Source organism: Struthio camelus, chromosome W (assembly GCF_040807025.1).
Source record: "Struthio camelus isolate bStrCam1 chromosome W, bStrCam1.hap1, whole genome shotgun sequence".
Classification (NCBI taxonomy): domain Eukaryota; kingdom Metazoa; phylum Chordata; class Aves; order Struthioniformes; family Struthionidae; genus Struthio; species Struthio camelus.
Window position 1 is genome coordinate 21,783,373 of NC_090981.1, and position 26,382 is coordinate 21,809,754.

The following is a 26,382-nucleotide window of genomic DNA, read 5'->3' on the forward strand; positions in this document are numbered from 1 at the left end:
TTTTTTTCTTATTTGAAATTGGCTTATTCTCATTATTTTAGCATTTGGAAATGGACTAAGCCAAATCAGAAGATGGTACTCCCTGCTATGGACTAGTTTCCAAATAAACAGCTATTCCAGATTCACTGCTTATATTGTGTGTCAAGATAAGGTGCAAATGTCTTTTAGGAAAGAGACTAATGCTAAGCCATTGAAGTAAATCTTTAGCTCCCAAAACAAAAACCAGAAAGAAATGGTAGTCATTAAAAAAGGCAATCAAAAAGCCCCTAAACTTGCACTCCTGAATCACAGCTCCTGCTCCTCCTCAGGACCTTTTCTAGATCATATTGTTTCACACTGTATCAACCAATTTTAAAGACCTTTCAATCTAACTCACCCCACCAAGTTGTTAAACAATAATATTTTAAATTGATAATTGTCCAGTTCAACTGTTGAGAGCTACTCCATATCCAATGTTCGCTTGGCCATAGATAAAAAGAATTTAAACAAGTCTACTAACATGCAATAAACTAGCTTCAGACATAATTGAGTGAATCCAACCAATCTTTAGACATTATACTGAAACTTATAATCTAGGAACTCTGATTCACAAATATTTTTGGTATCCTGGACATCTTGGTATCAAACTTACTGCTGATTTTAATGGAAATTCTCTAAGAGCCATTACACAAATTGATGCAAAAATGATGCAATTTTGGCCCATTAACTCAATGTAAGAATTATGGAAGGGAAAGACACGAGTGCTCCAAAAGCCAGGCAACTACAAAACAGAAAATACACCAGAATAAAAGTGACCCAGAACCAAATATTTGCATTTTAAAAACATGACAATTGATTTACATTCTAAATACTTAATTATAAATACACACACACACATTTGCTATTAATCCTAGCATGAATAAACATGTGCCATTGCATATTCCATCTTTGAATGCGAAATACAGTAATCAAATACTTTCCTCAAATAAAATCAGTGCAAGAATACTTGCTCTCTAATATGATTTAAGTCATGAGCCAGAGTCTAGTAGCTAGCCACTTCTGTGTTGAAAACTTAATTTTTTGCCTTAATTGATCTCCATTACTGACCTCATTTATTTGAAAAGACAAATAAAGTAGAATTTTATCAATGCTGTATCATTTAGCAAGTCACAATTAATTGCTATGCCTCTTTTTGGAAAGGGATCCCAAATCTATCATGAAAAAAAACCTAATACAAAGACATTTTTCCCCTTCTCTCCCATTTCATCCTTGCTGCTTTCTTTATTTGGTTGCAAGCTTCAAGCCCAGCAATGCAAACATTGCAGAAAGATGTATGCAATCATACCATTAAGAAATTAAGCATATTTACTGTATTAGAAAACTTTTTTCTTTTTAGTCCTATAGGTTTGCATATATACCAATAAATTACATTTGGTTTAAAAAAAAAAATAAGTGTGCTGCAAGTATCTTACCACTCCTTTAAAATACGAGTTGCAGAGTTTCCCATGACTGTGTTTGCATGCTTTTTTCATTATTGTACACTACCACACCAAGGAACCACAGATGTTTTGTTTTATGAGAGCATCTTACTAGTCTACGTGGCCTACCACACACACACACTTCATATAAACCACTTGAGCTAAGGAGAAGTTTTCGTTTCTGTCCTGAAATGCAGTAGTTTGATAACGGCTGTATACAGTATTGCCAGCAGCAAATAACTGAATAGTTTTCCACGTTTAATTGCTTCAGCAATCTGCTGAAAGTAAATCTGTGTGAACGGCTGCTCAGAATTTGCTGTTAATATAGTATAACTGATGATGTGGCAACTCTAGAAACTTTAGAAACAGCTGCTGGAAGAGTTCCTAGAAAAAAAAACCCACAATTCCTCAGAATTCTATCTCACCGAGTATAAGCTTGGAAATTTCATAAGCTTTCAAAAAACCTTTTCCTTAGGACATTTACATGGTCTCTAAAAGAATGTCAGTAATTTAACACTTGAACAGTTTTAAGCAGAATTCAAGCCCAATCTAGCACAATTTTTTTCCCCTTCAAGAAACTGTTGTGCTCAGTATTATTTATTAGTAACACAAGTAATGCAAGAAGTTTTTTAAACATGTATTTCCATAGAGCTAAAATATGAATGTTGCCAAGTAATCCCGAGTTTAAAGGGAAAGTCCCACTTGCTTTCTAACTTTGTACAGGCTTAAGATTTGCAGCAAAAAGTTGTAACTTTCCAATACACTGAGAAAAAAAAAGTGATAGAATAAACAAGCTATTAGGTTAGCAAGTTTTGAACTGTGTAGAAGTTTGGTTTTTTATTAATTCTTATAACTTGTTTATACTTTTTTTTTTAAATAAAGCCATTGGATTGATTTCAGCTGCATGTAAGAGATTGTGTGACTAGCTTCAAGAAAGTATTTAAGACCATATGTAAGCTGGAGTTTTATGCAGATCTTGTCAGTGCCAGAATTCTCCCAGAGCTATTACTTTGACCACAGAATCTCTCAGGCACCTGTACTTTTTCAAAATATTTGTGCTAACCATTTGGTCTTAACAGTAATTTGGAAATGGTTACTGATACACCTGAAGTCAGCTTAAGTCCCCCAAGACATTTAATTTATCTGATACAGCTTAACTATAGTGACAGGTGGCTAAGAACACAGAGATATCAGAGCTATCCGAAGAGCAGTCTAGATGTTGGAGCGCTTACCAGAAATGAAAAGCCTAAAATTACAGATCATCTTCAATGTGAGGAAGTCTAAAATAACTGCTTCTACTTCCAAGAGAGTGGTCTGGCCAGCATGCTGGATAGGGGCTAGAGCAGGATGGTGCTACTTTCCGGCTTTAATATGCAAGGAAAAAAACCCCAAAACATACTAGATTCATAAGCCAGAGACAAAGTAGTAAGGGAACTCAAAAAGGGAACTCAACCGTAGGCCAGCAAGAAGGAGAACTTCCTCAGGGGTACAGAGTCCAGAGATCCAGTATTTCCTCTGAGGCTCTTCATGCATTTTATGTTAATTGCTGGATAAGCAGCCTTTGGAGCACAGCCAAGGACCTTTCCTAAGGAAAGGCATCCACAGGTGAACTACAGAACCAGGCTCCCCCTCACCCCATAAAGTCTACTCTCTTTCCTGGACAGTGGCCCAGAGCTTGCATTTGTTAGTATTTGTGATTAGTGCACTCTGCTGGTGATCGAGATCATAGGATTCAACCCATCTCAGACGGAGAAGACCTAAAAACCAGATTTCTCAACTTCTGAGCCACCTTCCAACAACTCAGCTGTTACATAGAGTAACATTTCCTTCATCACACAGAGGCATGCCTTAAAGGGCATGATATTTTGAATTATGAGAGATAAGCCATCTCACAATCCAAATAGATACCAGATAACTGGTCAGATATGTTACCCCGTAACCCACTCTCCCTTTAGGCTTGCTTTTGGCAGTTATAAAGTTAGTACAGAAGACTATTAAATTGCCCTGAGGGAGTCCTAGAATCCCACATAGTCAATGAAGAGAGAACAGGAACACTAAACAGTTCTTTAGCAACTGCTACTTTATTTTAAAGAGAAGCCTGGCTCACCACGCTGAGCTAGCTACCTACTAACCTGCTATTTCAGACTATGTTAAACACCCTCAACAGCTGTAGAACTCAGCCATTGTCATTTTTAAAATTTCAGTCGAGGGCTCTCCTTTTTAATCATTGGTAAAGAAAGTCTAGAAATCTATTTTAAGAAATTCCCTTAAGTAACAATAGTTACTTGGGTATAACATACTAAAAATTTGAGTAAATCTCTTTAAAATTTCACCTGAGAACCCAATGAGACAAAAAGACTATGTTTTTTTCACTATTATACAGAAACCTGTATCATCAAAAGTGATTTACAGTTAAAGAGTGTATTTGGCCTTTCAGTTACAGGTTGACACAGCAATCTGGGAGCAAGGGCATGCATAATAGAAGTTAATCAGCAACAACTGATTTTCCATTCGCTTTTATCATCTTAGCTGGATCTAGCCAGCTAATGGCAAACATAACATTTATCTGTGTTACATCAGGCAATCTAGGCCTTTATACAAGCATTTCCAAATTTATATTTCATTCTGTTTCACTGTGATCAAAGATGTAAGCTTCACAGAATAGCAGATATAACACAGACTGTAGCTTTAGACCTTCAGAGACTGTCAGTCACTATTGGTGACTTCCTTCTTAAATTAAGACTATTTCTGCAGGCTTTCTATCTCTTCCCCCCAACCACAATCAGTCATGCTATCCACCTTTGACTCTACTGTACACCAGTGAAAAACCCTAAGCACATGTTCAGACTGCTTTCTGAACATCTTGTTCGTCTGAGTTGTGGCTTAGATAATTCAGAGGTCAGGATGTCAATTCTAAAACTAAAAAAATAAGAGGGCCTGAACATTGCCATGTTGACACATCACAACACACAATTTTGGGATCTGATAACTTACTGAATGCAATCCACAGCTTAAGCTGGGTTACCCAGCTCCCTATATATATAATTTTTTAAACCTGTACTTTGTTCAGAAGGAGACTGAAAACCCATGTGCATATGGCAAATACTCTGAAGATCTTTTATCTTGACTCTACCTATTAGAAAAAAGAATACTTCAAATAATGGATGATTAGCATTATTTGCACATAATTTCGTTACCTAAAAAATATAGTTTTATAAGTAAAGCTCAACTTTTTTACTAAAAGCACTATGGATATCTTACAGGTTTATAGAGAAAGAAATGATTTTACAGCATGCAGCTGATTATTAAAGACAAATTTCAGAGAAATTCACCTAAAACCAAAGTTTCCAAACCCAAACAAGTTATTCATTTGAGGGGACAAGTTTTTCTACCATTAGGCAAACTAGATTTTTTCCACCAACTTCAACAAAACACTCTCCTGCAGTGCAGAAATTAACATGGAGCTAATTTTTTAGTTAACATAAAAAGCACATGGAATTTTTTCTTAAATACAGAAGCTGGATAAACAGGTATTTAAAGACAAATGATATGCATATGCCTAGGATCTTTGATTCAGCCTATGAAAATCTTATCACATTGGTTTCATAATACTTCATACGTTCCAGGAACAGAAACAACTGTCAACTCTAAGGAGATCTCAACTTGCTTTACAAAATATGACACCTTACCAATGTTCAACTTTGGCCATTACTTTTATTATGGCCATTACCGTATCTCCAGCTGTGTAGATACACTTTAGAAGAATATATTTGTACAACTAGGCATATAGAGTTCATCTGCACTAGTTTCATGAGCTTTCTGCAGTTTAACTCATTTAGCTAGTTACACCCAGAACTGACCTCCAAAAAATGGGAGAGGAAGGGGAAACAAACTCTACAATTGTATATGAGCAGAAGAGTATGAGAATAAAAATACGACAACACCATTTAAGAAATATGAGTTCTGAATAAATGCAAGTCTGACTTGGTTTTCATTCACAACCTTCAGTTTCATTCTGTTGTGAAAACATAACTGCATGTTATGTACTGCTGGTCAACAATAATCATTCTTTCATACCAAACATGAGAGGTATCTCCCTTTAAACATGCCGTTGTCAATGGCAGTTGATGATTATGTGCTGCCATCTAGCAAATGTTTCCAGAAGAGTTTAATCTACATGCACTTTCAAATATTAAACCTACGATAAGACTTCTGAAAGATTCTTAGAAAGGTTTTTAAAGTAGGAAACATACATAGCACAGAAAATACTTTAAGATTCCTTCATCCTGTGCGCCTATAAAATTAAACATGAGATGAGACTAACTACAGCTTAATGCAGACAAACTCTGCAGAAAGAAAGAATTATAAAACAAAACTTTGCCATTCCACACTTTTCCCCCCCTCATACAACAGAACCCAGCATTTTCCTCAAGAATTGCTCAAAAATTCTATTATTCATTTTGTTCTAACTTTTTGAAATTTCTAAGTCTTTCCCCTCCTCTTTTGTGTGCAGAAATCAAAATGTGATAGGCATACAGCAATGAGATGTTTAAATTATTAATTTTTCTATTTTTTCTAATCTTCTCCAAGTCTCTGTTTTTCAGCAATGCAGTCACACTGAAATTGTACCATTTATGTGCCAGCAGCAAGCTGACTGCTTCTTAAAAATATCTGACCTTGCTAATTGCGGGTTCTGACACTATTTTGTTATCTCCTATAATTAGCTAGGTATATATTTAATTAGAAAACAGAACATTTATGCGCTTTTGGCAGAATATTGATTTGTTACCACTGAAATAACATGACAGTTTCTGGAGCTGTTACATCAATTTTTACAACTTTACATGAAAAGAAATAAAAGCTATTCTGTTTATCTAAACTAATTAGTCTGTGAATAACTAACTATTAATGTCCGATTCCCTATATCTTTCTGTCCTATTTCATCTCATCACAATAATTGCAATTCCCTTCACATTCACCTGGGATCCTCACCACTGTACAGGAGCTTCAGATCCTAAACAGTATCACACTTTCATTCTGTGCTCCCTACTAGATCAGAACTGCTGAGAGGATGCTACTTCACAGGGATACTATTCTTTATCCAATTGATAATTTTAAAAAAATCCCAACTTCGAGATCTCTTTTCTTTTTCATATTTCACTGAAATTAGCCAAAAATTTCAAAAATTATCAGAAGGATGATTTATCTTGTTTAGAGGACTACGTTTTCATAACAACAATCTATTTTCAACTTTCAAGCCTCTTCGGTGATAAGTAGTAAAAGAATCACCTAAATAAGTGCCTGCATTTCTTTCATTCCAAAACACTTCTACAGTTTACTTCTAAGACAGTACTAGCACCAAAGGCCTGATTTTTATACTGCATCGATAAAATTTTGTTAAGAACATTAGGGTTTTGTTGTTGTTTTCAGCAGGACAGTAATACCAGGAAAAAAAAAAAACCACACACACACACACTCTTGCCATACATTTACATTGAACTGAAGCAACCTATACAAGCAGGAACTTACTACCCTTCTTATACAGGAATACCAGACAAGTATATCTTATTCATACAAAGCAGGTGCTGTAAAGCTTTTACCTATGCCAATACAGTTCATGAAAATACATAAGATGCCCTGGAACAAAAGGAGCGGTGTCAGTTTATGTTATCAAGAAACATTATTCTTACACTATTAGTTTTTTCTTCATGCAAAAGATGAATAGGTGAAAATTTTTTTGAAATCTATCACCTAAAATTTCTAAATGATGGAATCTTAAACAGGCATTATAGTTTATTAATAACTAGTTTCAGCAAAGACAACTTCTGCTAAAAATTCAAATATGTAACTGTAACTAAACTTACCCAACATGCAAAGCCTGACGTGAAACTACTTTAAGTACAGCCAAGATGAACAAAGTATCAGCTATTTAAGCACTATTTAAAGTTCTTTGCAACAGCTACCATCATGATTATTTCATATATCCTAACTGGGGAAAAAAAACCAAACATATGATTTCTAACTTTTTTGGATTGTGGAAGGCCAAAGGTGGATATTATATAGCTGGTTTTTAATTACAGTAAGTCCTTTCCTTACCAAACAGGAAAAGTAAAGAATAAAAATCTAGAAGCTGGTTTAAATCATTAGGCTTTCTGACATCATTGCTTTATTCATGCTCAAATTCTACCATGCCACCTTTATTAAAGAAGAACAGAGATTTCTCAGATGCAAAATATATTCTTGTAAGAGCCTCTCAGTAAGTTTAATAAATACAGAGAGAATATCAAGGTGTTGACAAAGAAAAATTATTTACCTCATATGTCATGAATAGTCACTGCAGTTGTTAATGAAGTACATTTTGAAAAAGCATAGCTGAAGGATTAAAAAAACAACAACAAAATCACACACACACACTGTTTCATCTACTCACACTAGGGGGCTCTACAAAGAAGAAGTATCTTATGCTTAGCCACCTTGACCTGCTGTCTCCCTGATGACTGGCAGTCAGGATTTCTGCCTTTGCAATACCTTATTCCTCAGGATGCACCTATTATTAGAAAGTGCCTATTTGTTGTCTGTTAGGAGCTCCCATGAAGGCTCCCGCCTTCAAGGATCTTTCTCCGAACTAACTCGCAGTTTCCTCTTAGGATAGGGTGGTATTTGGCCTACAAGAAGTAAAAGCGTCACCAGTGTCCTTACTGGAATCTTTCAGGGGTTTCAATCTTTCATGCAGACACTTATTCTATTCTGCTTTTCCTGAAGAACAGTTTGGCCATTTTTGCTTAAAATAGTGTTTGATATACAAACGTCTTTCCAGTAACAGAAGAATCATTCCCTGAATATGATCAACTAACAAATTCCTTGTTTCAATGCAAAGTGAAAGGCTCTCTTTCTTTGATGATTCACTAGAACATTTCAATACAAAGTCACTTCTGTTTGACCTCACAGGACTAAAAGCATGTAATAACCTAGTAAACAGATATCTGTATTTATATTCTGTGATTCTGTGATTTTATGTAATATCAGACTACAATTTTCTTCTAATGAAGAAGTCACTTCTTGCTAAATTTCTAACTCACAACTCATCCCCTCTCACAGCTACTATCCGCCTAGAACATAAGACCTACTTAAAATGCATTTTTATTCCCAGAACATTGACATAACCTGTAATTTTGGTTGTCCTGCAGATATTAAAACACAACTTGTAACCAGACTGTGAATTTTCTAGGAATCTTGGAAATGCCAGTTTGATATCCACAGAAATTGGTCCAATGCACCTTCAGTAAGATTACCGACAACTCTTTAGATATAGCACCCATAGTTTAAATATGCATAAAAGGCTTGTTCAGATAGGTCAGAGTTGTGTGAACACTGATTTGTAGACCTGCAATCAATCCAGCATAAACAACTGACATACACCAAATTCATGTCCGTCATGCTACAGAGTGCAGGAGAGAAAAAAATACTGTTAGAAATACAAGAGGCCAAGTTTTTAACAGAACAGGAAAAAGCGCTGCTTCTAACACCTTAATTTCTGATTCTCAGCCCCTATACCTCCAAGAAAATAGCACAGCATCCCATCTCTGCTACCCAGGAGACAGGGAGGCAGCTGAGGACTCAGGAAAGCCCACCAGAACCCGTGAAACTTCAACGCAAGCACAGAGTCGTACACAACATGCAGGTGGCACGGGACGCGCTAAGGTAGCCAGGTGAAGCGGGACACACGTGCCAGCAGTCACGCAACACCCCTAGACGCAGTTCATCTTCTCAGAGAAGCTGGCGAGACCGTCGCAGAGGGAGCGCACGACCTCTCGGTGGGACGAAGGGCCCGGCCCGGCCCAGCACCCAACGGCCGCTGCCTCCACCTGCCCCCCCAGCCCTGAGCCCCGGCTCAGCCGCCCCGGCGGGCCCCACTCCTCCGCCCCGCAGGACGCGGGGGACTCACCTCGTTATTGAGGTTCAGCACGGGCGCCATAGTGCCGGTACCGACCCGGCGGAGGGGGAGAGGGGCGGGGGAAGAAGAAGAAGCTGCTGCCGGTGGCGGCGGCGGTCGCCCAGCTTCACCCACGCCGTTTCAAAGGCGGCGCGAAGCGAAAGTGCGCGCAGGCGCTGCCGGCCGCGGGGCAGGACCACTCTAGGCCGGAGCTCTATGGTTAAAAGCCGCTCTAGGCCGGAACTCGATGGTTAAAAGCCGCTCTAGACTAGCTCTCGAAGGCTGTGGTCCTCCGGCGTTGCCCTGTTTCATCCCAGCTGTGTGTTTGATGGACGGCGCGTGCGCGCCTGGCCCCGCCGCGGGCGGGTAACGGTCGCGCTCGCGCCCCGCTCCCCTCGCTACTCCCCCACCCTCCCTCCCTCCCTCCCGTTACGGGGCGCGCGCGGCCGCCTCCCCTCAGCTCCTGCCCGCGCGAGGCTGCCGGGCTCGGCCCTGTGGAGGCGCTGCCCTCGCTCTGGGCGGAGGTGACCGTTGGAGAAGCCTCGGCAGCCCACGCGCGCACTTGCCGCGGGAGTCCCGTTTCCTTAAGAAATCGGGTAAAGACGACTTTTTTTCCCTCCTCATTTATAAGGGGTTATAAACTACGCTCATAAAAAAACGATTCCAAGCCTCAAGTTCACTGTCTGAAGCTCACTCTGCACGGTTCTTTGAAAGCAGCTTGCCAAACCTGGGATTAAAAGTTAAGCTTAACACTATTGTATTTATGCCCTTACATTGAGCCGTCAACCTAAGAGCTAAGAAGTTAAAGAGGTACTCCTCTAAATACTTGAAGAGCCATCTTTTCCTTTGAATAATTTGTAATCCTACAAATAATCTAGCATTACTGTTTTCCCCACCTTGTTAGTCTCATGAAGCTATCATAAAAAAGGTTACATGTGTGAACAGTGGTATGTTTCTAGATTTTGCCTTATTCCACCCCTTTCTCCTTATGAAACAAAACCAGCTCCTGGTTTCACACTAATGTAAAGTCTTCAAATTAATTTTTGCCTTTGTGCAGAAGATAGAGTATGGATTGTACAGAAACTAAGTCACGTGCAGCTGTCGTTCTGTAAAAATTAACAGGCAAAATGTTAGGCACTGTAAGTAGCTATACTGAAGTGAAGCTAAGCATGTGTTTTAGATTTTGTAAGAGCTCAGTCTAAAGAGTCTGGCAAAGCTTCACTGAACTTTTTTCACATTATTGCCAATTTATTGTGCTAGAAGGAATTGCTATTGTCTTTGGTTATTATAGATATTTTTCTCTTTTATTCAAATGGAACTTTTACAGGGTTCATGCCTAAAAATTAAGCATTCTTAGCACACATAGAAAATGATTCTGCTACTGCTTCACATTCTGTTTGTCTGTTGCAGTATTCAAAATATTTGAGATGATATTTGAAATATTTGAAGAAGTTGTTTTAAAATGTAATGATTACAAACATTTTTCTTTATACAAACAAAATCAGTTTCAGAGAGTTCTTTTGAATATTCACAGCAGTTAGCTGGCCCCTGGATGGCACTGTTGAGCCTAGGATTCTTTTACTTTGAAGTCTGAATGTTTAAAAAACAAAATCTAAACTGGTACCAGCTGTCTCTGATACATAGGCTGCAGGATCCAGTATTTATATCTAGTTATATTTTGATGTTTAGTTTCTAACTGGTGGTCAGGCATCCCCTCTAAGTGAACTGCAGCTACATCACCTTTGGCTGTAATTTTTATCGACTCTTCCAAGCGAGTAGGTTCAGGCCAGGCTAATCCTTCAAAGTAAAACTTTCAAGTTGCATTCAGAATGCTTCAGAAAGTGGTACGGGTTGTTCAGTTGCAATCTATGTCTTATTTAGATCAGTAAAGAGTCAACAGAAATTGCTTTGAACACATCCCTTTGTAATGTGGTAAGGATACTTTATTCCAACAGCAGCTGAATTTCAGATTAAACATAGAACTGAGGCTAATAAGCATACTTTGACTGTTACTGCAGATGAGAGGTATTTATCACAACTGTTGTTTTGGATAACTTCTGATTTGAACAATTATATCCTGCCTACCTAAAGTCAGCCAACTGTCTTGTAATAGACAGTTGTGCTTGCCTTTTAGTAGCATCTATGGCAAGTAGTGTATGGCGCTCCACATCAGAAGTAGCTGCGTTTAATTATGACTGCATGTAAAGCATCTTTGGATGAGATGTACTCTATACAATCCAAATCTATATATCTTTAAAAATTATAGAATATAATCTTCTACCTAGGTTGGATTTGTAGGCACTGAGTTTAAAACTGAAATCGGGAACTCTATAAGGAAAGGTCTGCCAAGGAAAATAAAGAGGTGCTCCCGTTTGTCTTGATTTTTCATCCAAAATGAATTCCTAAATATACCAGTCTAAATTTCCTTCACACACCTTAGCACAGAGGAAGACAAAAGGGTGCCAGGGAGCCAGCTACGATTTCCTGACTCCAACCAGCACCAGCCTGACTTTACACGAATTAGAATTGTTCCCTAACTCTCCAGCGTGTTGGATCATAACTTCCATTTCCTCTGGACAGTGAAATAATTTGCTTTGGCGGTTTCACATAAATCCTGAAGACATAATTCTGGCCCTTCATCCAAGAAGTTTGTTTTCTTGTTATTCACTTAATGTCTGATGAAAATTATATATTTTACTTGCTTTTACTTTTCTCTCTTTAAACTTCAGCAGCCTTCCAGAGTTTAGAATCAGTGTAACCCACAGCTGGTTCATTGGCTCCTTGCCTTACTATTTTTTGACTTTTAAATTCAGTCTACCTCAAGATTTTCTTGTCAGCTTGTCACAGTCAGGGTGCTTTGAGGCATTACCCCATATAACACTTTCATACTTTGATGCTTTTTCTGACCTTTTTACCTATCACGTCAGTATTTCAGTCAGTTTGGCATGCTTTCTCAGGGCTTGAACACATTCCTCTGGACTATTGTCTTCTCTACTTTGAAAAGCACTGAATGTGTGCGGGTGATAAGGCAGCATATATGTGTAGGACAACTTAGGGGAGTAGGAGTGGTAAACTATTAAAGGATAAAGGGCGTTATGCCTGGGTTATGTTTCCATTGCTTTACCTTAGCACTACCCAATACAGCACACGCTCCCCTGGCTTATGTGATGTAGCGGCTGTGCAGACCATCTCACAGGTACATCTGGCCTTAATCTCAGGAGTCATGCACATAAATCATATTGTTCGGATACAGATTAAGATTTGCAATTAATACAGACAGTTGTGGTTGTATCCCCAGTATAGACACAATGAGATATGTATTGAGTGCATTTTATATCGAAGGTGACAATAAATAAATCGTTAACTATTTCAATTAATTTTCTGTTAATTTTTTGTGAACCAAATTTGAGATGTCAACATGTTTCAGAGAATGAAAGAATAGAATCAGCCAGTCACTGAGGACCAGGAAACTGGAAGGTTTTGCACAACTGCAACTTGCAGCTTTCTGTATTGCAGCTTGCATTCTGATTTTTCCCAGAGGAATTTCTTTTTAATGATTAAAAAAAAAAGTGTTCTGGGCTTGCACCTTTTTATTTTATTGGAAATTATAGTGAAACTGAAAGGATCTGTCTGAAATTGGGATCCCTTATGTGCTCAGCGCTCTACATATGTGTAGTACGAGACCGTGTCCTCATCACACTAGCGACTGAATAAAGCCAGATGGGCTAGTGAAGCTACTGCTTATAAAAGGGAAATGTAGCATATAGAAATGATTAAGTGATTTTTCATAGGTTGCAGAAGAAAACTATGAGCGTTAAGCATTTAAACTTAGCGTCCCAGATCTGATTTCACCACAAGATCATATTTCCAAGCTCTGTTTTTCAATTACATTAAGATATTCTTTGTACTCAAAAATATTTTTGAAATTTAGGTGCTCAGTGGTACTGTGGCTGAATATTTAATGGATTGTAAGTGAGAAAGAGTCTCAAAATTAATTCTACTCCTTTAATAATGGAGAGATGTGAACATTTTGGATGGGAATATAGTGAAATGAAAAATAATTTTACTCAAGAGCGTGTAGTAGTATATACATAACAAGGGAATTAGCTGCTAAACACTCTATAGTTGACAGGTCTGAATATGATGATACAAAAATGTTTAGAAGTGAAGAAGGTAGTAAGCAAAATAAGTCTGCATAACAAGTGCCAACAGATATTTTTGTATTCTGTCCTAAAAAAGTCAAGAGAACTCATTTAATAAAAACTTTTCATAGAATGCCAAGAACACTTTAAAAATATATTTTTCTCACATAAATGGGAGTTCACATTTCAATACTATTATTAAATTATGAACCAACTTCACTATATATTTGTTATGTGGCTTCTTAATGTGTTAAAAATTGCACTTTTTAACTGCTACCTTTCTGAAAAGTATATTCAGTGGATTTTTGGTGTCAATTGACTTCATTAAATTAACCATATTATACCAATTACATGGGGGCAGTGAAACACACAGTTAACTGGAAATAGTGATCCTGGGATTTTGCAGCATGTTAGCTGGACTGGAATAAGATCCAGCTGTAACTAGGCTCATATTTATACTTATGACATACTAAATCCTGTGTGCTGAGAACATAATAAAACAGACTTGAACTAAAAGCATTTTACGTGTTGAATATCCTGTTATTTTTGATCTGGCAGGCCCGAGACTTTGTAAAGTTTAAAATTAAAATATTAAATATGGAAAAAGCTAGAAAGATTCCAAGAAAGGAGTAGCATTGTCTGGTATAGCAAATTTTTCAGCAGTTTGTTCTGCCAACATATCCAACTGAAATTTCTGTTAAACAGTATTGCAAAGAAGTGGCAGTAACAGCAAAAGCACAGAATAAAGCTTTTCCTTCAGAGGAGGGTGTCAGCATTTTAATATGTTTCTAAGGCAGTAAAAAGCATATTTGGAAATATATTAAATATGCTCTTTCAAATACTTCTAAGAAATTGAAATTCTTTAAAGTACAAAAGTTGTTTGGCAACTGTTAAGGGCACTGACAGAGAAGAAAGAGCATCTAATTGTCATTTCTGTGCAAAGGATTATTGTGTTTTGTAATTCCTAATTTCCTTTTTTGTATTTCCTCATTTAATTCCACTTTAATATAGTTTTGTCCCCCTTTTCATACTACCTTCTGCGCTTGTTAGGAATGCTGAGCTAGCACAGTAGAGCCTTTTTCTTTTATCTTTGCCAGAATAGCTAACTATGTTCTAATTGCAGGTTTTTGCTAGATTTATGAATGCCATCTCCTTTAAAAGTAAACCTGACATTAATTGAATCAGTGGGACTAGGATGCCAAGTCATGGAGCAGGATCTGACAATATTAAACGTAGTGGAAGCGCAGAACAAAAAGGTGCTTCCTATGTCAAAAAAATCTAAAATTCAGAGATAAAACAGGGGACAACAGACAGCATAGCTCAAGTTAACAGTGAAACAGATGCTCTGGGCATTTGCAAAGAAGATGATTGCCTAGGGAGAACTAGTCCTGGGAGCACTAAAACCACTGTAACTATAATGCTTTTTTTTTGGCATATGCCAGAGTCCTGATGCTTCTGCCAGCATAGGACTCAAGGCATATCATTTAATATTTACTCCTATGGAGAAGGGGTCTCCTTTCAGCAGCAGCAATCGCTGTCCCATCTCCTGTGCTCTGTCAGTAATGACAGAAGAAGCATGACAGAAGAAGAATGACAGAAGATGGGTCTCCCCCTGCTTCTCCATGCTTCTCTGTTGTTTCTGCTGACCTGGTACCTTTCTCAGGCAAGAACAGCATAGTCTAAGCTCCTCATTCTCAGGGAGACAAATATTCTCCGTATTTCTGAGAAGCTTAGAGCAGCCTATGGAAACAGTATGGGTGAGCGTAAGGAGCAGTGATCAGAGCACTATGGCAGCCTAACTGTATGAAGTATACCTCTACATAGTATATTGCAAACAGACATGAGCATGCCTTCTCCCATTTCAAGTAATGTTTGCCTGTTTTGCTCTGGGCTGACCAGAAGCTATGTTAGTGTGATCTTCATGACAGTGTTATTTGCTTGGATTAATGAGCAATACTGAGAAATAGATCTCATGTTTGCCACTACTCACTCACCTTACCATGACAACTGTATTCTCACAGCTTTCTGTCAACACCAGTAATGACTGGGAAAGAATGTTAGAATCTTTAAAGTGAAGACAAGAAGCTTGTATTTAACGTATGAGGAAGGCTGCAAAGAGAAGGATAGCAGGGTGTAGAGTACTATCTAGGACAGTGATCTTAGCGTACAGTGCCAAGGGGCGAAATTGTGTTTGTCGAGGCCAGGAATAAGGATGTGGCAGTAATTGTAATACAGAAGTTATAACAGCAACCTGGCTGAGAGTGTTAGGTCCATGAATGGATGGGAAAGGTCATATGTTAGCTATAAAATCATAAAGATGTAGACAACAAAGTTCGCTGACTGTTTATAGAGAAGGTGAAGTCAAAGCTGATGTCCAGTGTATGTCTATCAAAGCTGTGTTGCTTTTATTGCTGATTCAGGAAAAACATGGGAGAAATGGCCAGAGGGTAAAATTAGGACTGTTGATGATTAGGACTAGTTGATGATTAGAGCTGACAGGATAGCAGAAAGATGAAAGCTGAAACTGAGTTTGACTGAGGGACAGATTTGGAATAGAAAGCTGCATCTGTAAGTTTTCAGCTCAGAGATGAATGTTGAATTTGTGATTGCAGAAAAGATTTCTCAAAGGCAAGCTTCAGGTGGAAAAAAGAACAGAGTTCTCTCCAATCCCTTGCAGGAGAATCATTTGAAAAGTAAGCTGCAGAAGCATTTAAAGAGATAAGATGAGCAGAAGCTACGTGAGAATACAATATCAAGATTAAGAGTGTGGCGGTTTGTCACAGTACATGGAAGACTGTCCGGTTGGAAAAGATGAGAGTGGAGAAACGTGTCTGACTTTTGTTCAGAGAGAGATTGTTGCAATTAGAAGTAAAAGATGCATCAGGGTAGTGTATGTATATGCCACCTTGGATGACAGCTAGACAGGATAAGTCCTAATCTGGAGTCACTGGAAATGAATTCCGTGTGGAAGTGGGCGAGGGAGCACTCAAGCTTTGAGATGGAGGGAAAAGGGATTATGGGTCAGTAGCTGGAGTAACTGATGGGATTAGTGTGGCTATCTACAGAATGTTTGTACCGTAAAGGAAAAGACCTGAAGGGAGTGAGCGGGCAAGCAAACGGATAGACAATGGGATGAAATTGGAAGCAAGCTTGGGGTCATAAGGGCAAAAAGGTTAGAAAGAGGTTAGTAGACAAGAAACTTCTTTGCCAAAACAGAAAGGAATTTATCATGTGTGGAATGATGCTAGTTACTTATGAGAAAATACAAAATAAAGCATCATAATTTAATTACTCTGCAATTCAGAAGTTATTTTATTGCACAATTTCAATTTTGTAAACATAAATTTTCTGTGTAAGAAAGGCTGAAGGCCAAAGTTCATCCCTTCTAAAACTAGGCATTTAAACAAGATGCTTAATTACAAGTCGAATCAGCATTAGCTGTCCCCTGTACGGCAGTAGTTAAACTCAGCCAAGCGCTCTCTACTGAGAATAAAAGGAGTCAGGTGTGAGTAGATTCTTAACTTAAATGCCTTGATTAAAAGCTTAGTTTGGCAGGATGATCCTTTAGATAGGTACCTAGTTATTGTAGGTGGGAAGAAAAGCTCAGAACTGTGAAGGGTGTAGTTGATATTGAGTGTCTGCCTCAGTCTGAAATAAACAGATGTGGTTTACGTCAGATAGCACAGGAAGGTGGTTCTTGAGTGGACCCAGGGGTATTAAAAATCAGTATTTTCAACCGTCTCATCCTCCTTCAAATTAATCTACAGAGGAAGTCAGGGGATTGGGATCTGCATAGTCTGTTCCAAGGGGCATCTAACTAATGAACCTCTCTCTCTTTCTTTTCTTTGCCCCTTTAAACTGATCTAGGAGTTAAGTCTGTGGAACTAAGCAGAAATCAGCCAAGCTTCCTCCTTAGGAGGAGCCAAGTCCAAGGAACTCATCAAACTCCGAAGACCAGGAGCTGACTTAAAGTTGTTTCCTGGAGTCTACATGCTTTGTAAGTGAAGCCTTAGTATGGTAATGCAAATGGTCAGCTATTTCATATATATGGAGGAGTACTGCTTCGGAACTGGATAACAACGTTATTAGTTGATGATTAATGAGAATCCCATTTTAGAGTTGATACTTATGATAGTTTTGATCTATCAAGAAAGATTACAGACATAGAAAAAAGCATTTGTAAAGGTGTAAGTTTCCTGAATTTCTTTCAGTCTACTAATTAACAACTGATTTTACCAGAACGTTCAAAAGATTGTAGTGTTTTAACCTAAGTTTCTTAAAGGGATTGTTTCATCATATTCTGTTCTCCATGTTCTCTACAAACTGAATTTGTAGTAGGAAAAAAATCCAGTTATGTTTTCAAAGAAAATCGGCAAAGTGGAAACTAAGGTCTAGAATGCAATATGTTTTTCTAAAATAATTGTTCACAGTAGTTTCCTGAAATGATAACTTTTTCTATTACTGACCTTCTGGCTTGAAACAAACAGCTGCTGGAGCTTATGTTATGTTGTGAGCATAATGAGCATAACCACTTAAAAAACTAAGGTTAGATTTTGAAATGTTTGCATGGGTAACTAAGAGCATGAGTAAAAGCTGCAATATTAGGTGCATACTGTGTCTTAAATTCTCATTACATGTATTTCATAAGCTATCTTTATGTGCATTCACCTGGCCATCTATTATAGCCCTGAATATGAAAATACATATCTGGACAATTTGAAAATAGGTATTATATAACAGAGCAGCCTGAGAGCAGCAAGCTCTGCTTTAAATATGGGAAGAAATTCCCATATTTTGGGATATATGTGGGAAGAGTATCCCATATGAAATCCATATAAGGCTAAAATAGGTGTACTCTCCTATTCTGAGTATTCTCTGCTCTCCTCTTTTGTGTACAAAAGTGTACTTTCTCATTTGTAGTAACCAATTTTCAAATATGTATGCATCATTTTTTAATTAAAAAGAATAAAAGATTAAAACTACATTTTGGATAACCTCTGCAAAATGTGAGTTATAAAACAAGCTGTTCTTTGTTTTATACAACTTACAGGAAAACAAAAAGTGGGACATTTTATGCTTAAAAATATTTTATAAGGTATGATCTTAAAAATAATTTACAATTAATCTAAAAATGCAATTTGAAGCTAAGTTCATCCTCAAAACAAACTTGTGTTGTAGCTTTGAGAGTGAGAGTCTGTAGTGGAAATTCTGACTGATGAATCTGTAACTTCAGCAGTGTTAGCAGAACTGTGTTTTGGGTCTTTTATAAATGGAGTTGAAAAATACAGATGAAAAATTAATGTCTTCTTACTTTACAAGGTTGTATCTGTTGCATTACCAGCAAAAGGGTTTCAATTAAAAGTGCTCTGCTTCATATTTAAAGCGCACATTATGTGATATACCATAAGTTTATATAACACATGATCTCTTGGCAAAGATTAAACTTAGACAGTTTCCAAGCCACAAAATGATGGAAAAAATCTGATGTCTTTCCAATGCCAAAGCAATTGCTAAATGTGTGTTGTGAAACCAGTAAAAACTGGACATAATTTCCTGAATACTAAAGACTTAACATATATTATTTTTAACTTCAGATATAGCTTTTTTCTGTGTTACAGCAGTGTTTCAAAGAAACATCAGTGGTTACACAGTAGTTTGTGCGTATTCAATTTGAAGAGAAGTGTTTATAGCCCAAAGTGCTGATAAAGGTATCACACTGTAATATTTATGCTATAGACACAGATACTCCTTATTTTTCAGCTTACAGCAAGTTTATGTTACTGACTTTATCTTAAGTTTCAATTCTCTTTTGTTTTCATTGAGAAACAATTTTTTTTAAGAATTTATATATGAAATTTCCAGCAAAAAACAACCCGTATTTCTTAATGTGTTTGATTGATTACTTCTAGTGTGTGAGATTAATTAATGTTTTCATTATATATTTCACATTTCTTTGGGGCCTGGCTGTTCTGGAAAATCTAGCAAAATCGCATGTTAACAAACAAAACTCACTCTAACTCACCTTCAGTATTACCAGAAGAAGCGTGTATTACAGAGCTTTCTTAAAAATGATCTTTCAGAAATTTCTAACTAGGAAAAAAATAAAGAGCTTAGCTTTTCACTGTCACAAAGAGAGAACCGGAATGGGATTCATGAACAATGGAGCATGGATTTTGAATGCAGCTAAGCAACCCCTGCGGAAGGCAGTAGGTATTGCTTTCTCTGTTTGGTGCTCTGTTCTCCAGGTATTTCCCACTGTTTGCAAGGCTGCTCAGCTTTTCCCTGCTGCTTCCTCTTAGAAAACAGTCACTGGACATTCTTGGCAGTTTCATAGATTTTTCCAATCAGTCATGATGTAACACTTTGCCCACTTGCAAAAAATTTACAATTTTCACATTAAAAATCTTTTTTGAAAAGAATAAATAATTGAGTAAACATTACTATGTTCTTCATTTCTGATGTCTACACTACAGTACTTCTAGAACCCATATGTGAATGTAAAATTATCCATCTTAATGATTGATTGTGTAAGTGGAGTAGGAAGGCTCATCAGGATAAAAGAAATTCAAACTTTAGAATTGTAGAAAAAAGGAAGGGACGTTCTGCTAATTCAAGATACCTTATCCTGATGGAAGGTTAGATAACTACGGTCAATAAAGTCTTATATCTTCTATCTTGGAATAGGAGAAACAAATAAGAAGTAAGAAAAGTTCAGGCGGGCAGGCACACAGACTGAGGTTTCTAACTTGTTAATCTGATAATAATAACAAATCCCAAGGTTTAAGTAAGGTTTTGGTGTTTATTTTTCAGTTTTTAGAAAGTAAGTAAGTAATGGAAAGGATGGTCTATGCAGTTCCTAACCAATCAGTGTTTATAATGCAAGTATCGTTTCTCTGTTTTTTTGAGCAACTTAATGCATATTTTAGGGGATCATCTGTGGTAGAATCTAGTATTTTCAGTGCCTGGCTTTCAGCTAGAATGGTAAAGAGTAAGTAGTCAGCAGAGGTGAACGGTTTGGACCACAGAGGATTCATTCCTGCTTCTGGTTTTTATTGTTCTGTCATGTAATTTCCTAGGAAGGTGAACTCTCTTGTCTGTAGCAGGTGACAAGACAATTATGCTAGGACACATAAGACTTGTGGACGGCATTACTGCATAAACAGTTTGGGCACCTGCCACGATTTGCTTCATATTCTCCAAATTAGGCCTGACTTTTCAGTCTACTGAAGAGGAGACTGGGTAAAGGCTCCATCTGGTGATTGTCAGCGGTTTCCTGGTTTTTCTTCCTGTCTTTCTTCAAGTCTCCTAAATGATATCCATCTGGTCTTGGCTCTAACTTGGTTATACATTACATAAGCTTCATTTATGTAATATATAACCCTGCCATTGATGCAAGTCTGTTTTTTTCATTTTGTCTTGCAAATACATTAAGTTTTCATTTGCACTCCAGCAATTTTATGATGCCTATATAGTAATTTTATCGTAATTGTAGGAAGAATATTCTAGCATTTCTAATTTGCTTTTTCTCTTAATTTTGTAGTATTAGAAAATCTGTTTGACCTGCTGATAAGTAAGTTATGATACCTCAGTGTTTCTCTTTTGTCATCGTTTGATGTGTGTGCATGTGTGTACATGTATGCATGCCAGGGACCTGTGGCTTTATTTTAATACTACGTGAGAGAATAAGTAGAAAAGTCGTGTGTACTATTGAGAAAATCTTGCAGGCATTACTTCAAAAGGCCTTCATAAGGTAGGTGCAGTAGCATCTGTGCAGCTGAGGTAGTGCAGACATAACTCTGCACACATTTTCTTTCTTTTGAAGCAAATAAAATAGGAAGGGAGCTAAGTGAATTTTTTGGCCTCTTCTGTTGCTTCTATTGCACTTCATTTAAACTTGAAAGCTCCCCAAAGCTTTGACAGCAGCGGCAGGCAATTGTTCAGTCACAATATTTTGGATCTAATTGACGCCTGCAGCCTCTTGTTTTTTATTAGTATTGGAAAGTAATGACTGGCTTGATACAGTAAGTAAATATGCATATGAATTCTCCTGAAAATGATCACCATAAGTGAATAGCCGTAAATGGACTGCAGTTACGGCGATAGAATGTGTAGCTGGCAGTCTCTGAATGAATAACAGTTATTTTATAAAGGAATGAATGCACATAGTGATTTTGTCTGGTTCTTTGCCAGTGAAGGTACGATCGCTACTGCCTGTATCTTGATCAATACCTGGTTACAATTCCTCCATTTATGCCAGTCATGGCTGGAAAATGAACAAGTATATTCAATTTGCTCCAATCAAAAAGAAGTATATATCTGGAGCAATTTTCAAATGAATATGTGAATGAAAAAACCTGCTAAATGTTTTGGCATCCTCTGATTTCTTGCTACCCAATGATGCATACCCACTTCTGGGATAATTTTAGTGAGAAGGACAGCCTTAACAGACATTTTCAGACTGCTCAGGGTTTATAAATTGAATATGTTAAGACCCTAATTGGCGTGCTCAGTGTTCTTACCCAAATGTGTGGCTAAGCCAAGGAAGTAAATTCTGTCTCTATCTTTCAGTTTCATGGCCTAACTACTGTATTTACAAAGTTTAATCTATGCAAAAGCGCTGTTTTCCAAAGGAATGTCATGTCACTTCTTCCTCTGATTCCTCATTAATTTGTTTATAGGCCTGACTCTGCATGACTGTTGTGCAGCCGGTAGTTTTGGAAAGTAGATAGAAATTTGATAGCTCAGCCTCTGTATGACTTCTCTGCATAACTTTTGAAGGGGTAAAGAATACTGCAGGATACCAATCCAACTCCTCATCTTGACATAGAAGGTCCTAGGGAAAAGGAAACATGGTCAGAATAATCCATAGCCACTGAATTGTTCTCTGCGGTTACTGGCAGCAGGCTATCAGGATGGTTTAATTTATGTGACGGTCAAATAAGCAAATTGCAGGACTGTTGGAAGTGCAAAACTGGCAAAAGCTCGTTGCTGAGCATAGCTCACCTGAGGACTGTCAAATCTAGGGTGAAATCAGTGTATCTAAAATCTGCAGTGCATAATAAGCACCCCTGTGCATAGACTTTACACAAAAAGAATTTGGTTTTAGCTCGTGCAAGCAACTCATCCATTTAGCCATACCTTTTTTGTACAAGTTAATTTCAGGTCTTCTGTAACTAGAATGTTAACATTACTCTATATACCTTTTTTTTTTTTTTAAGTCTAGTTTTAATGATTTGAACAGTGGGTATGTTCCACTTTCTCTAGGAGATATTTCTTTTCACTATCCACTATTTTTCTTTTCACGATTCACTATTTCTCTATTTCTTTTCTCTTTCTTTGAGTTTGTTTATGATATCACTAGTATTAGAAAACAATGAAATGGACCAGAAAACAATAAGCAGACTATTTTTTGAATGATTATGTGGTCGTTAAAATAATATCTGAGCCTCCATTGCATCTATGCAAGTATAGCAAAAGGAATGAGAAGGTTATTGAAAAAGGCTGTGTTAATAATAGTTAATAATAGTTAATAATGTTAAAATAGTGGTCACTTACACCAATTTGCCACTTCCCATTTAAACCAAGTAATTCCTATTATGTGAAATAGCCTTTGGAAAAGCAAATTTTTGCTTTCTACACCTTTCATTGTGTAATTGACTATCAAATTATTGAAAAGTTATAAATAAAGTTCTATGAATATTTTCAAAGAAGTTGCTGTACAATCTCTGTCTTGCCATATTGTTTTCCCAGAGGATGTCTGAATACTTAGAAATCCCTTGTTACTGCCAAGTGTGGTGTTATGAATGACTATTGCTGGCTCATGAAAGACCCAATCCACCTGAGGTCCCTAATTTGGTGATTTGTAATAGATAGCTCTTGTGATATTATGTCTGCTGAATGATAAATTATCATTTTCTGATTTTGTCACAATTTATATGTTTTCAGCAGGTTTCCTTCTGCATCCTGAACATTAGAAAAAGTGTTTATGTTCTTGATAGGCAAGAAGAGAACTCCTCACCTCCTTCATATTAATAATATTAATATTCCAGTCAATTGACTATTTTCTTCAACTCTGTTATAGCAGCTTAATTTTAATTTCAATCATGCATTAAGAACTGCATTTTCTCCTGTTGTATTCTCATATATCTTGTATACGAGCTTCTAAGCTATTCCATTAATTCATCCCATATCTGTCTTCTGAAGTTATATCAATTTATTATTCATTAGAGAAAGGTCTAGAGTCAAGCTGCTGCTATTCTCTGTGTTGTATTCCTTAAACACTGAGTAGTAGAGTCTCTCACTCTATCTCTCCAGCCCAATAAATATTTTCATGGAGCAGCTTCAAAAAGAAAAAGATCCGCCTTGCAATATACTATAACATGTTGTTTAGGATACTATCATGAGAAATTGTTGCTCTGGTACCTGTGGTGGAGGATGAAATAAAAATAGGCCCAATCATTGGACCTTGAGGAAAGGATCATCACAGTCGCTTCCCTTTTGGTTTTCTGCATCCTAGTTTCTAGTCCTCCATTTTTGTCTATCTTAGTGTACTCAGTAAATTTAACCTGAATTTATTGATAATTTTGAGTTCTAAGTACAGCTGGATTTTTCAGCAAGTAGTTTGTTAAAATTTGCCTGACCCTGCAGCATATCATTTAAAGCAGATGGAACTGAACCTCTTTCATCTTTATGGGGTCTATTCAATGTTAAACTCATTTTAAATGTTTGGTAAATTGATAATTGATTGTAGTGACAACAGAAGTCATTATTAGTGACAACAGAAGTCATTAGTGTCACATTAGTGACAACAGAAGTCATTATTACCCCAATGGAAGCTTAACAACATGAAGAATCTTGTAAAAAATTATTTTGTGTGACACTCAGAAAGCAGGTTTATGATTAGTATAATGTGGCAAAATGCAGAAATCCCATAAGGTTTGGTTTTGGCTATCACCAGTAGGAGGTCAGGAAATGCCAACATTCATTACAGTGTATGTTGTAATGCATTTTTAACATATTTATGGTGATGTAGTATGTTGATCAAATGGATTTTCTGCTTGACTCGGCAGAAAGAAAATAGTTTAAAATAATTTTGAAGTAATACTTGCCAAATTATGTTTGCTTTATGAATACAAGTCCATGAAAAGGCTTGTTGAGTATGGTCAGCTGGTTTTAGACCGTGTCTCTGGTATGTGGTGAATCTACATGATAGCAATAGTAGCCTGTGAAAATAGTTAGCCGCATGATACAGGCTCCCAGGAGTACACTACATGTATGGGAACATTATATGTATTCTTTCTTTTTGAAAAAATGTACTTCTTTTTACAAGGAGGAGTAAAAATTTTAAAGCTGATCATTGCACATTTATGTTATGCAACTACCAATTAAGGTGGATATGGATAGAGAAATTCTCCAGCTTTTAATATCACTGAGCAATCCCTTCAGACATCACTCAACAGTCAAATCTAATCACATATTACAACTGGTCTTACAGATTTTGCCCTAGTTGTTGCCCACTAACATATAAATATCTTTTCTTCTGCTACCAACACCTGGAAGCACAATTGGGAAGGAGTTAGTTGCTGATTTAAGGAGAACTGTAGGGGTTTTATAAGCATGTGTCCCCCATGTTTTGGTGTATTCAGTACTGAAATCTATTTATTCTTTGTTTATGAGAAAGAAAATAAAGAATTTTGTGGAGATATTCAAAGACTCAGCATTGCCAGAAGGGACAGCTTTCTAGAAGCTCACACTATATTGCTGAAAATTCACACTGTTGAAGAGAGTTATTTCTCTTTAAATCTTCAAGGAGAATTTTGACAGTGGAGGAGAGATGCAAAGATGCTCAGGTTACAAGAGTTCCCCTTTGAAGATAACAAAATTCTAACACGTGTGTATAGTTGGCTGATTTTACTTCCTTGAATTTTTCTTCGTTTAACCATCTTTAATATCTGAGGCCTGGAATTTGAGTTTTTAAAAATCTATTAATCATTGTTTGAAAGTTGATTCAAATCACAGGATCTTTGTTGTTATTTGAAATTATGAGAAACTGGTCAGGAGTATTTTTACTTTGTTTTGAAAATTAATCTTTTAATGTTCTCTAGTATGAGAAGTTTAACATCAGTTCTTCCAAAATTTAAGTCCTTGGTTAATTTAGAAAAGCATCCAACATAAAATGTAATGCTTAGATCTGTTCTTAATTTTAAGGATGCAGTTTCCAGTTATGACTAGAGAAGGGGTTATATGTAAAACTGCTTTCTCGTATCAAGTCCTTATAGCCTTAAATGCTGCTAGCAATCAGCTCTGTGCACGCCTCCTTAAGTCTTGTGCTTTGTGGGATTTCAAAATTTTTTTAAATCAATGTTTGTCTAAAAAATGCTTTAATATTCACCTGTTCTATAAGTACAAATGCATCACAGTAAGAACTTTGGGATTTCCTGAAATATGCAAAATCGATCCTTCTCTCTACAGGACATAGCATTCCTTTTAGTCACTGTTATTCAGGTTTAGATGTAAAGACCAGCAGTTACTAGTTCTCAGCAGAACAAGAAATGTGAGGAACAGAATTATATAACAATAATATTACTGTTGAATCAACCCAAATTGCTTGATACAGGGACGATTATTGCGGCAACCTGGAGAGCGGTCATTACAAATGGTTGTTGCCAGTATGGTTTGTGGCTAAGAATATGATGGGCAGTAGCTGAAAGCAGAATTGCAGCATCAAATCACAGCAGCTGAGGTTGGTTAGCGGTGTTTCAGAATTCTTCAAATGTTTCAACTCATTTAAAAAAAATCCTCTTCACTGCTGTAGAAGAGTGGCAAAATTCAAGATAAGAAATCTGTGGTT

The 26,382-nt window shown here is 37.0% G+C and overlaps 1 protein-coding gene and 1 long non-coding RNA gene across 3 annotated transcripts in view; one reads left to right on the forward strand and one right to left on the reverse strand.

Annotated features, from left to right (window-relative positions):
* Positions 1–9,754, reverse strand: part of LOC104150248 (serum response factor-binding protein 1) — a 68,961-nt gene extending 59,207 nt beyond the window's left edge. The window contains exon 1 of one of the 2 annotated variants that reach the window (XM_068924773.1): positions 9,403–9,754. In XM_068924773.1, coding sequence (XP_068780874.1) covers positions 9,403–9,432 — 30 coding nt within the window. In that variant the 5' untranslated portion in view covers positions 9,433–9,754. The remainder of the gene's footprint in view (positions 1–9,402) is intronic. The other variant, XM_068924774.1, reaches the window with a different exon arrangement.
* The window catches only part of LOC138064048 (uncharacterized), a 35,421-nt gene continuing 18,678 nt past the window's right edge, over positions 9,640–26,382 (forward strand). Inside the window, exons 1-2 of the long non-coding RNA XR_011137259.1 lie at positions 9,640–9,986; positions 17,400–17,529. This is a non-coding gene — a long non-coding RNA (uncharacterized lncRNA). The remainder of the gene's footprint in view (positions 9,987–17,399; positions 17,530–26,382) is intronic.